This window comes from Schistocerca serialis, chromosome 7 (assembly GCF_023864345.2).
Source record: "Schistocerca serialis cubense isolate TAMUIC-IGC-003099 chromosome 7, iqSchSeri2.2, whole genome shotgun sequence".
In the NCBI taxonomy this organism is placed as follows: Eukaryota; Metazoa; Arthropoda; class Insecta; order Orthoptera; family Acrididae; genus Schistocerca; species Schistocerca serialis.
In genome coordinates, this window is record NC_064644.1 from 43,047,852 (window position 1) to 43,060,525 (window position 12,674).

General features: G+C 40.0%; 1 protein-coding gene across 2 annotated transcripts in view; it reads right to left on the reverse strand.

Annotated features, from left to right (window-relative positions):
• The window catches only part of LOC126412338 (45 kDa calcium-binding protein), a 182,348-nt gene that overhangs the window by 87,289 nt on the left and 82,385 nt on the right, over positions 1-12,674 (reverse strand). For both annotated transcript variants that reach the window (XM_050081880.1, XM_050081881.1), the window contains one exon: positions 3,416-3,565. In XM_050081880.1, coding sequence (XP_049937837.1) covers positions 3,416-3,565 — 150 coding nt within the window. The remainder of the gene's footprint in view (positions 1-3,415; positions 3,566-12,674) is intronic.

The following is a 12,674-nucleotide window of genomic DNA, read 5'->3' on the forward strand; positions in this document are numbered from 1 at the left end:
CTCTTAAACTATTTCCTGCACAAAAAAATTTCACTAGGATTTTCGATAGAACTCTTCACGTGGTGTCCAGAACTGTCATCAGAACTGTTGTACGAATATATTTATATTTTCCGTAAAGAAAGTGTATCCAATATTAAATCAATTTATCTCAAACCATTATCGCCATAGAAAAATGTTGTTGGGATTTTCGATAGAGCTCTTGGGGTTCTGTTCAGAACTGTCCTCAGAACTGTTGTACAAGTTTAATTTTTACGAAAATTGACAAAAAATGTTTTCGATACGAAAATTTTTCCCAATTTTGTTGTTTTCTTCGCTAAATTCGGCAGAACTATTGAAATTTTGTACAAAGAACTCTAGAACTATGCCATATCTATAAAGAACTCTGAAAAAAATATATATTTCTAAAAAAAAGGGTGCCAACTTCACAGTAAGTGAAAAGATTTTCTCATTAAAATGCAATTATCTCGTAAACTATTAGCTGCACAAAAAATTTTACTTGGCTTTTTGATAGAACTCTTGGAGTTCTGTTCAGAACTGTGCTCAGAACTGTTGTACTTATTTACAATTTGCGAAAATTAACGAAGAATGTTTTCGATACGAACATTTTTTCGAATATTGTTTTCGTCGCTAAATTCTGTAGAACTATTGAAATTTTGTACAAAGAACTCTAGAACTATGGCATATCTATCAAGAAATCTGAAAAAAGTATACATTTGTGAAAAAAGGGTGCCAACTTCACAGTAAGTGAAAAGATTTTCTCCTTAAATTGCAATTATCTCGTAAACTATTAGCTGCACAAAAAAATGTTACTTGGGTTTTCGATAGAACTCTTGGAGTTCTGTTCAGAACTGTGCTCAGAACTGTTGTACTTATTTACAATTTGCGAAAATTGACAAAGAATATTTTCGATACGAAATTTTTTTCGAGTATTGTTGTTTTCGTCGCTAAATTCTGCAGAACTATTGAAATTTTGTACAAAGAACTCTAGAACTATGGCATATCTATCAAGAAATCTGAAAAAAGTATACATTTGTGAAAAAAAGGGTGCCAGCTTCACAGTAGGAGCTCTTATGGAATTCTTAATTAAGTTGCAATTACCTATTAAACTATTACCTGCACAAAAAAATTTCACTAGGATTTTCGATAGAACTCTTCACGTGGTGTCCAGAACTGTCATCAGAACTGTTGTACGAATATATTTATATTTTCCGTAATGAAAGTGTGTCCCATATTAAATCAATTTATCTCAAACCATTATCGCCATAGAAAAATGTTGTTGGGATTTTCGATAGAGCACTTGGGGTTCTGTTCTGAACTGTCCTCAGAACTGTTGTACAAGTTTAATTTTTACGAAAATTGACAAAAAATGTTTTCGATACGAAATTTTTTTCGAATTTTGTTGTTTTCTTCGCTAAATTCTGCAGAACTATTGAAATTTTGTACAAAGAACTCTAGAACTATGCCATATCTATCAAGAACTCTGAAAAAAATATATCTTTCTGAAAAAAAGGGTGCCAACTTCACAGTAAGTGAAAAGATTTTCTCATTAAAATGCAATTGTCTCGTAAACTATTAACTGCACAAAAAAATGTTACTGGGATTTTCGAAAGAACTCTTGGAGCTCTATTCAGAACTGTGCTCAGAACTCTTGTACTTATTTACATTTTGCGGAAATTGCCAAAGAACGTTTTTGATACGAAAATTTTTTCGAATATTGTTGTTTTCTTCGCTAGATTCTGCAGAACTATTGAAATTTTGTACAAAGAACTCTAGAACTATGCCATATCTATCAAGAACTCTGAAAAAAATGTATATTTCTCGAAAAAGGGGTGCTAACTTCACACGACTCTACAGAAGAGTGCTGAAGATTAGATGGGTAGATCACATAACTAATGAGGAGGTATTGAATAGAATTGGAGAGAAGAGGAGTTTGTGGCACAACTTGACTAGAAGAAGGGATCGGTTGGTAGGACATGTTCTGAGGCATCCGGGGATCACCAATTTAGTATTGGAGGGCAGCGTGGAGGGTAAAAATCGTAGAGGGAGACCAAGAGATGAATACACTAAGCAGATTCAGAAGGATGTAGGTTGCAGTAGGTACTGGGAGATGAAGAAGCTTGCACAGGATAGAGTAGCATGGAGAGCTGCATCAAACCAGTCTCAGGACTGAAGACCACAACAACAACAGGAAGTCACCAAATCATTTCTGGGAGGACTTTGTGTAAATTTTCTTATTGCCATCTGGTGATCGTTCATGAAGTACCAGTTTATACTTAATAGTTGGGATATTTTCTTATTTATAATTTGTCTGAGGAGCCTGAGAGCTGCAAGTCTGTTGTTTAATAGAGATGTGTTTACTGTTTTTCTAAAATTATGGTAACTTTTGTTAATGAATGATATAAAACACTATTGTGTGTTGAAATTTAAAAATTTTGGAGTATTCTAAAAGTAAAGGTCCCCAATGTTCGATCAATCATTCCGCCCCTTGACTTCTAACTTCCTGTTACACCTACTAAATCTAACACACATTATATATGCAAAAACATCATGCAAAACAAAACACTGTCATTAGCTACTAAACAAACACAATAAACTGATCCTCACCACACACTGTATCAATACAATTATCGATGGAACTATCAGCAATTTCTCTGGCGAATAATAGGTAGCTAACTTTACCAATTATATTTCTGACAGATTGAATTCATACAGGTGCATGAAAATAAAGAGAAAACAACTGAGCTTCAGTGGAATTATTGTGTCTGTTATCTAGAGACACCAACAATCAATTGACAAGTTCCACTGGATGCAGAAGGTGAGTGATGGAAACACTCACTAACAAATAAGATCAACGAAGGTGAAAATGACCTCCTTACACTATAACTGGCCCGAGTTGATTAGCCCTATTCACCTTTATACCAAACAATCTCAGCTGCCAGAGCAGTAGTTGTACAAGTACCAGCCAGCACAATAATATATGATACAGGTAGAGCACTGGCAGGCTTTAGTCTTAATCACATCTGATATTTTGTAGAAACCAAAGCCAGATACATATAGTACTGTAGTTTCTGTATATGAACAAGAATATTTTAACCTTGTTGATATACAGAAGGGAAGCCATTTGGGGCGACTTACTGCCTCTATGTCGAAATCAGTGAATACGTGGCAATTTTAAGGCCTTTTCTTAATTGAAATTCATTGTATAAATTTATATTTTTCATAACACTTGTTTTATATTTGCAGATACTGTGATCTATTTCTATGTACTACTTGATATTCCCTTTTTTCTCTGTTTTCTACAAGGACCTACTTCAGTTGCATAATAAACTGTTTTCATCACAAATAAGAACTCTTATATTGACTCTAAAATCATAAAAGACATAAACCAATAATAAATACAACAAAACATTCTCACCAAATTTGTCAAGTAGCTCCTCAACCAAAGACATGACAGTGGCACGGCTGGATTCAGGATGGCGGAATGCAAGAAATTCACCCAGAGTTAGACGTTCAGGGTCAGATCGAGCAGCCTCAGACCATGCTGCTCTGTCTCTCATGATGGTCTCTAAATGAAATAGAGAATGTAAGAAAATTTACACCATAAGGAACAACAAGCAAAATATATGCAATAATGCAAATCAAATTGAATTATTTGGTCAACAGCTACAGAATCGATGAAGAAAACATGTGAAACACTGTAAGCAAATCAACATTTTTAATCCACTTATAAAATGCTATACTGTCCCTATACTGCTGATGCAAGACGATTTTATGAGTAACAGCAGTCATCAATAATTTCAGTTGAGGGTTTCCCATTTAAAATTATAATTAACATGGTTATGTTCTGTCTGCACTCCAAATCCCTCTGCCTTTTTTTTTTTTCAAAAACAAGGGCCGCCTTTTGAGTTTAAGCAAACAGTCTTTAGATGACACTGCTCAGTTGTGACATTACAAATGTTTTAAAATTTGTCATTTATTATTTTTAAAACAGTGGTGGCTCAAAATCTGACCCAAATTGTTTGTTTACAATGCACTTTTAAAGAAACAGTGTTGTGAAAAAATAGAAATTTTCCATGAAGGTTTTTGCCGGCTGACTTTTTATGATTTTCATAAACATAAACTTGACAACAATGCCTCTGAATCCCGTCTCTCAAATTCTGATAATCAGTCACCTTAAAAAAATCATTTACAATTGGTTTGCAGAATTTCTTCATTGTTGTGCTTCTGCCAGTTATGAATTTCTCCAAGGTTGACTTAAAACTGGTTGTCAATCCAAAACACATCAATGATGTGTGCAATAAATCTGAAGAGACTATGTGTTGTAACTCGTACATTACAGCACCTTCACTGCCACTACTGTGGCGCATATCATGCAGTTTGAGTAGCATGCCATTCAGGTACTCCAGGCCTCCACTAGATATTGGTGATTGTGGTCCGGTGCCTCTATTGCCTGCAGCTGAGAGCCAGTGGCCCCTGGTGGACAAATGCCTTTTATAATGCTGTGCAGTGGCTCCTGTCAGCAGTCAGTACTTGTCACCTCTCTGCACTCATTAAAAAAACTGTACCAGTCACCAAACAGTCTGTAAGTGTCCGTAGTCTGTACCTGCTCTGTACGCTATGACTCTGTGAGCTAATAGTGTTATGCTGTCACTCCACGACCTAATAAACTGTGGATTTATTGTAACCACATCTTTCATTGTGCTTGGAGTCACTACACAAGTGGCAACAAATAGAATCTTCACTTGCTCCACTCTGGAACTTTTGTGTGCTCGATCACAGAACTTTGTGTGCTTCTCCAGCAATGGCAACTTCATACGGCTGCTTTAGACCACTACATTGACTGTTCAGGCTCCACCATGTTTTGGTGTACCACTGTAGTGTTCCATAGTCTGAAGGCTTTGCTGCAGATTAGCAAGTCACATGGCCCCATCTCCACTTCGTCTCATTTTGTGTTTGACAAGCTTCTAGCTATAATGTGCCAACACTTCATCAACTTTTGGGTAACAAATACAGACACTGGTAACACTTTGTTTTTGTCATGGGCTCATTGTCAGGAATGGCCCACCTCTCTTCATTGTTATGTAAGTTGGGTTCCTTTTCAGGAATAGCCTCCTTTTCATTGTTCGATTGACTGGTCTCCTTTTCAGGAACGTCCTCCCTCTTCTTGTTGTCATGTTTGTTGATCTCCTGTTGTGTCAATTAGCCCCCTTTTCTGGACCAGCTTTGCTCTCCCTTGCTGTCATGGTAGTGTATTGTTTTCTTCCTGTCGTTTATGCACCTGTGCACTACCAATCACGTAGCCTTTTCCCTGTGCTGCGATCTGCCAGCTCCATGTTCATGGATGAAATTCTTCTCCTTGCACCCAATGATGACGTTCTTCAGTGCACTCCTTGTTGTGTGGATCCACTGTTTCCACTTTCTCCAATCAAAGGATGGGGGTTGGGTGTGGGGAGGGGATGGACTTTGCTGTTCCTGGAACTCATCACCACATGGTAGCAAGCCTGCTGTGTCAAGAGGAAGCTGCTGCAGTCCCAATCAGGAAACCTGGCCACAATAGACAACTCCATCAGCAACAACAAAATGGGCACCCTGCAGCACTTCATCTTGCACCTCTTGCATCATGCAATATGAGAGTTGCATGTGGACACCAGAGCAGCTGTTTGGGTCCTCAACTTGCAACCGTACACACGTCTCGGCTCCATGTCATTGGCTCCCATCAAACGCAGCTTGGTAAGCTATAACACACAGATATTTCCTGTCCTTGGTCATGGCTTGCCACTATCTACATTCGACACTGCACACAATTTTTCTTCCTTGGCTGGCACCCATGCTACCATGGGACAGAATCTTTATGACCTCTGCTAAACCTTCTTAGGCACTTTTGGTTGTTGGTTGTTTGATGCCCTCTAAGTTTCCTTGTGTTGTATTTTGTCCATCTGTTGCAGTAGACACAACTTTCGCAGCACTGTCATGTGTGTCAGTGAAAGGCCTCCCTTGTACAGTGGTTCTTTAGGTCATCTCCTTTTATCATTTTTGCTTCCGCAATGGCATCCACCATGATTGCAGTTCGCTATGCTTGCCCAAAGCCTAGGCTGTGCCTGTCCACTGCCCAGGCTGTGTGTGACCACCTCTCCGCCTGTGACCCGAACCCACGCAGAAGAGATGATCTGGTCTCTCGATGGATCCAGTTCTGAAGCAAGTGCTTCCCACACTGACCCAGGCACCTCCTGCACTGACATGGGCACCTGCTGCCTCCTGCTAATGGTGTTCAAGATTGTGATCTTAGGAAAAGGTCATAAAAATTTCATCCACTTGCTGTTCATAGTCATCTTGGAATCCTAGACTGGGTTGTTCTCAGCTGGTAATGGTGAAAATATAGTAAAAAAATCCTCTTTATTGGAGGGGGGTGTTCCCCAAGGAATCTCACATGAACTAAAAGTGCCTCCATAAGTCCCATCAAGCCCACTATAGACCACATCAAGTTCAAAAAGAACCAACCAATTTGCTCCATTTGCCTAAGCAAGAGAAAGTTTGTAATATTCACATTTTGCCCCTGTACTGTAGAATAGTGACACTAAGATGGATATACAATTGGTCTCCAGCTCAAGGGTGATACAATACACTTGACCCTAACTTTTTATCGCCAACAGAACCTCAGTATGCATGGCATTTTGGAACATATTGGTAAGCATGGTGTCGCATGCATATCGATACAGACCAGTACCTTGGCTCTATACTGCTCCAATCACCACAGCAGAGAGTGTGTGTATGTATACAGTATACCAACAGTACTACTGAAGGGTTAACTCACACACTAAATACGTAAAAGTATGTAAGAACACTGCTTGGATGCAGACAAGATTATTTTACCTCATGTGTCCTTGATCAGCCTTGTTTTTTAAAGAGCTCATTCAGTTCTGTCTGCCATATATGAACAACTACAGACGTTGCAGGCAATCCATGTCATTACTCCATTTTCTCTATTCAATGGGCTTTAGCCATTGTGATCATCAAAATACCAAGTTGGTCTATTCACAAATGTGGCAATTTCAAACCAACTATTAATGCATGATGCAACAATGAATTTTAATCCCTTCCACGACCAGAAGAATTGTTGGCCAAATTAGTAAGAGACTAGTATTTCTCTAAAATAGGTTTCCTGACAAAAAAAGTGAAGCACCCAGAAGACATGGTCCAATGTCAAAGTAACTCCATAATGTACGTATCATCAGTGGATGTACAAATGATTAGAGCAGCAGAGCTGAGTGACAGTAGAATGGTCATCAGAGTGTATTAGTGTTGTTTGTGTTTAGCGATGTTATCATGTCTGGTAGGGTACCGTATTTACTCGAATCTCAGCCGCACTTTTTCCCGGTTTTTGTAATCTGAAAGACCGCCTGCGACTTAGAATCGAGTGCAAAGAAAGCAGAAGTTCTGAAAGATGTTGGTAGGTAACGTCACAACTAACTTCCGCCGTTGAATATATGTAGTGCTACACAGGCGTGCTTTGCAGGCACAAAGATAAATACTGGCGCTAAAACCTCTGCATCAGTATATAAATTTAAAAAAAGGTAGAGGACAAGCTCATTAAGATTTCACGTAGCGGCACCTATTGCTTCGTGGAATTTTGTGAAGTGCTTGTTGGTGTTAGTGAACCATAATGAAGCACTTTCATTATAGTGCCAAATTCAAGAGGGGAGTTATTTCTTTTGCGGAACAAAGTTCTAATCGTGCTGCAGTTCTGCGATACAGGATTGATGAGAGCAACATCAGGCGATGGTGACTGTAGAGAGACAAATTATTCGAATGTTCCAATAACAGGAAAGCATTTAGTGGGCCAAAGTGTGGCCAATATCATGCACTAGAAGTGATTGTAAATGAGTTTGTTAGGGAACAGCATCAGAAATTCCTGCTTGCGAATGCTGAAATTTTAAAAATTAAGGCACATGAAATTGCTAGGGAGCAAAAAATTGAAAAATTTAAGGCTAGTCGCAGCTGGACTAATCTGTTTATGAAGCACTGGTGTTTTTCACTTCGGAGGCGAACTTCAGTTGCACAGAAGCTGCCGAAAAATTATGAAGATAAGCTTGTGGAATTTCAATGCTTCATAATTAGGTGGCGCACAGAAAAGCAATGCCTCCTTGGTCAGATAGGAAATGCTGACAAAAATCCCATATATTTTTACATGCTGTCAAATATGGTTGACGCCAAAGGAAAGAAAGACATAAATGTTCTTACATCAGGGGTGAAAAACAGCGGATGTCCATCATGCTTTCTTGCACAGCAGATGGACATAAATTACCCCCCATTCATAGTTTTCAAGCGAAAGACTTGACCAAAATCAGAAGTGCTTCCATAAACTTAATTGTACGAGCAAATGAAACTGGGTGATTTTCGGAGTACATGGTGCTGGAATGAAGTAGGCATGTGTGGAATCATCGTTCTGGTGCAATGCTTGGTTTACACAGTCTGTTGGTATTAGATGTGTACGCAGGCCATACAACACCTGCAGTAAAACGAAAATTAGAGGAAACTAAAACAGACTTGGCAGTAATTCCAGGTGGGATGACATCAATTCTACAACCACTTGACGTCTGTTTGAATAAACCATTTAAGGACAAGCTTATCACATGTACACAGACTGGCTTTCGAAAAGTGACAGACAGCTGACACCAACAGGGCTTGTAAAATCCGCATGTTTGTCACAAGTGTACCAATGGATTTACAATGCATCGAAGTGTCCCAAATCAGACTGTGCAACAAGCATTTAAAAAATGTACGAGAGCCAATGCACTAGATGGTATGGAGGATGATGCTCTGTATGAAGAAATGAGTGACAAAGAATCGAGTGATAGTGATTCAGAATCATGACTGATATTTCAAACATTTCATATAAGATGTATCAGAAACCCAATAAAATTTTGTTTTAAATTTCAGCGTTTAATTTCTAAGTTATTTTCATCCTTATTTTATGTGGTGCTACTCTGCATTGCACAGGATAGAAAAGCATGGAGAGCTGCATCAAACAAGTCTACAGACTGAAGACAACAACAACAACCAACAACAACAACAACAACAACAACAACAACACACTCTGCATTTGAAGTCATCACTAAAAATCTGCTACGAAAATCAGACTGGCAAGACTGTTTGCGATGTATGTCAATATGGCCATTCTACGTTCTGAATTTTTTCCTACCTGTGACAAGAGAAGGTTGCTAACAGGAACTTTTGTGAATCGTGAATCACATGCAGTATTCTGTTCACCATAAGAATAATACAACTATAAACATTATGCCATGTATTCTTTCGTATTTGCTGCTATCTCATTTACATCCCGTCTGCCTAATAAACTACGAAACTAGAGTGAGACAACAGCAAACGCGGAAGAATATACATATAATGTCATGTTTATATTCGTATTCTTATGCTGAATAGTGATACAGTCAGAAATGAAGCACGGCAACTGACTAGACTTTTAAATCTAAGATGACTCTGATTTCTGTGCAGAATGTAATGTACTAAGGAGGCATTTGCAAAGATTTTCAAACTGAGAAAGTTTTTGCTAAACTCTCGTTCAGAACATCTTCTATCATACGCAGTCTATTATTTGGTTCTCGTTGATCATTATCAAAGATAGCAGCAGTGTAAGTAACAACAAATAGCAGTCTCTTGCCATTGTTTCGCTAATGAGACAATTCCTCTCTTTTTTTTACTGTAAGCGGTGGTAGCGCGCACAAAAGAAAGCCATGCCGCGAGCAGCAACAGGTTGTAAACACTCATAATCAGAATGCGACAAACGATGCATGACACAGTACAATAATGCATTTTCAGCTTAGAGTGACGTAAAAACCTATAACAAAGAGAACGGCACGTATTAGATCAGAGCAAAATAAGCAATCGATTCAAACCAGATGAAGCAGGTGAAAAAAGAAGGGTAACCGTCTAAATAAGGATGGAGTGCCTGACGCATAGCAATGGCTACCTGGTAAAGCTTAATTGCTAAGCTTACGACTCGAACCAAACTACTATAGCTGTATCTTCATCCATTCAACCTAAATTGTGTCTCATGTTACAATGGATTAACTTTGTTTCAATTTGGAGGTGCGGTCTAAAACTTTTCTCTCCACTCAAATTTCGAGTCTCAAATTTCGGGTGCGGCTTAGATTCGGGAAAATTATTTTTCCTCGATTTTGAGTCTCATTTTTCAGGTGCGGCTTAGATTCGAGTAAATACAGTATATAACAGGCATGTACAGTGTCAGATGTTGAACAATCACAGTGACAGATACAGAGATACCACATACACATGTGAGACAGCATTATCGGCACCTGATGGAGTTTGAAACGGGCATCATTGTGGGTCTCCGCCTGGCTGACAGGATGAGTCATGCAATATCCAGATTTGTGGGGCATTCAGATGTAACACTTGCCAGATGTTGGGCTACACGGAATGTGAGGACAGACATAATCATCAAGGTTCTAAATGACCATAGGACTGTTATATTGTGAACCAAGCAAGCTGTAACCCCTACACATCTGTGCCTTAAATCCAGGAACAAGTAATAGACATCCTGCAATGTTCTGTGTCATCCCTCACCATTAGTTGGAGAGTAGCAGCAGCCAGACTAGGGAATTATCGCCACTTGCAGACACAAATGGATGTGTCTGGAGTGGCACCATGACTGGGAAGCACGGACTGTTGATGAACGGCGTTGTATTGTCTTAAGTGATGAAACGCAATTCTACACTATCACAGACAACCAATGTCGGCGACTTAGAATGGTTTTGAGAGGTACTGTGGTGTTTGTTACTCCTGGCATCATGGTGTTAGGAGCAATCAAGTATGACTTCAGGCCGCAGCTGGTAGTGACTGAGGGAACTCTTGTGGCACAATGGTATGTCATTAACATCCTGCATCCTCATGTGCTACTTCTGATGCAATAGCATTATGGCACTGTTTTTCAAAAGGACAATGGTCATCCATACCAGCCACATGTCTCTACAAACTGCCTGCATGATGCTGAGCTACACCCATGGCCAGCAAGATTCCCAGATCTGTTCCTGATAGAACATGTGTGGTACCTACTCACACATCTACTCCGTCCCAGTGCCAGTATCCAGGAATCAAGGGCCAGTTAGAGCAGTTGTTTGCTGGCTTGCCTCAGGAGTGGACACAATGGCTTTATTACACCCTCCCCAGCTGAGTTAGTGCACACATCCAGGCCAGACCGGCTGCAATGTCATACTGACAAGAGGGCTCATACTGGCAAATTCTTTGTAAATTTGACTCGATTTTGTAATCACTGAAATTTGTTACTTTCAAAGCCGCTGACTCCACCTCTCTGGTGGTTCCATCCACACTTCTGGCTATGTCAAATCCACAAGCCCACTAACACATCAACAGCTTTCATCCCTTCCACAACAAAAAATCACTCCAATACAGTATGAACTTTTGGGGTCAACATGTCTGTAGTAACATGGATTCCCTTACCAGTATGTAGAAGGTCTCACTAACATATTCAGAGGTGGGCACTATCGCCCAAACCTTGTATGCAGATAGATTTCCCATACCACATCAACTTCACAAACATCCCTCTTATCACCCAGTATCATGCCAGACTGGAAAGTTGAACCACTTCCTTCACCAGGACTTCGACTATTTATCATCCTGCCCAGAAATGCAGAATATCCTATCCACAATCCTTGCCACCTCTCCTAAAGTGCCATTCCACTACCCAGTCAACCTATGCAACATTCTAGTCCATGCTTAGGGAACAGCCATGTACACAACCTGTCCAATCCACCCACCCAGCACATCCTACACCAGTCCAATCAAACGAATGTCCTTGTGAAAGCAGTCATGATGTATACAATCTCCACTGAATTTCTGCACAGCATTTTAAGTGGGTAAGGCCACCAGTCAACTTTCCACATGAATAAAAGGCCACCTTAAACTGTGGCCAAGAACAGAGCTGACCACCCACAGGCAGAATATGCTGCTGAGTGTAGCATGCTTGGTTTCAATTTCTGCTTCACAACTTGCACCATCTGGTTCCTTGTCCCCATCATCAGCTTCTCCAAATTACATTGACAAGTGTTGTCCTTGCAACATGGTTTGTTCCCATAATCCTCCTGGCATAAATTTCCACTACCTCCCTGAACCACACCCACATCCAGCTTGCCCCAGGATCCAAACTTTACTAATCATCTAACCACACCTTCGTCCCTGAAATCTCCTCCCCTTCCTCTCTTCTGTAAATTAATCCCAGTCCAATCCTACACATGGTGACATGTCATCATCATCATCATCATCATCATCGTCATCGTAATTGTACAATGCAAAAATTTACCAGTGCAGTGCCATGTTGCCATACCCCTGCTACTTCTCCCTCCAACATTCCTAACCTGTGCATCAGCTGCCTCCCTCCCAACCATCATAGCCATCAGCAATCCTTCCCTAACTGTCTCCCGTGCACTGTCTCCTTCTCCCCTCACTCACTCCACCCAACACAACCTTTCACACCACTAAAGCTGCAGAAATCCAATCCTAGCACAGTGTAAACAGCTGAGACAATGACGTAGCCATATAGATGTGTGTGTGTGTGTGTGTGTGTGTGTGTGTGTGTGTGTGTGTCCACAGTAGCTCGAAAAAGGATTCATCCAACGGCTGGA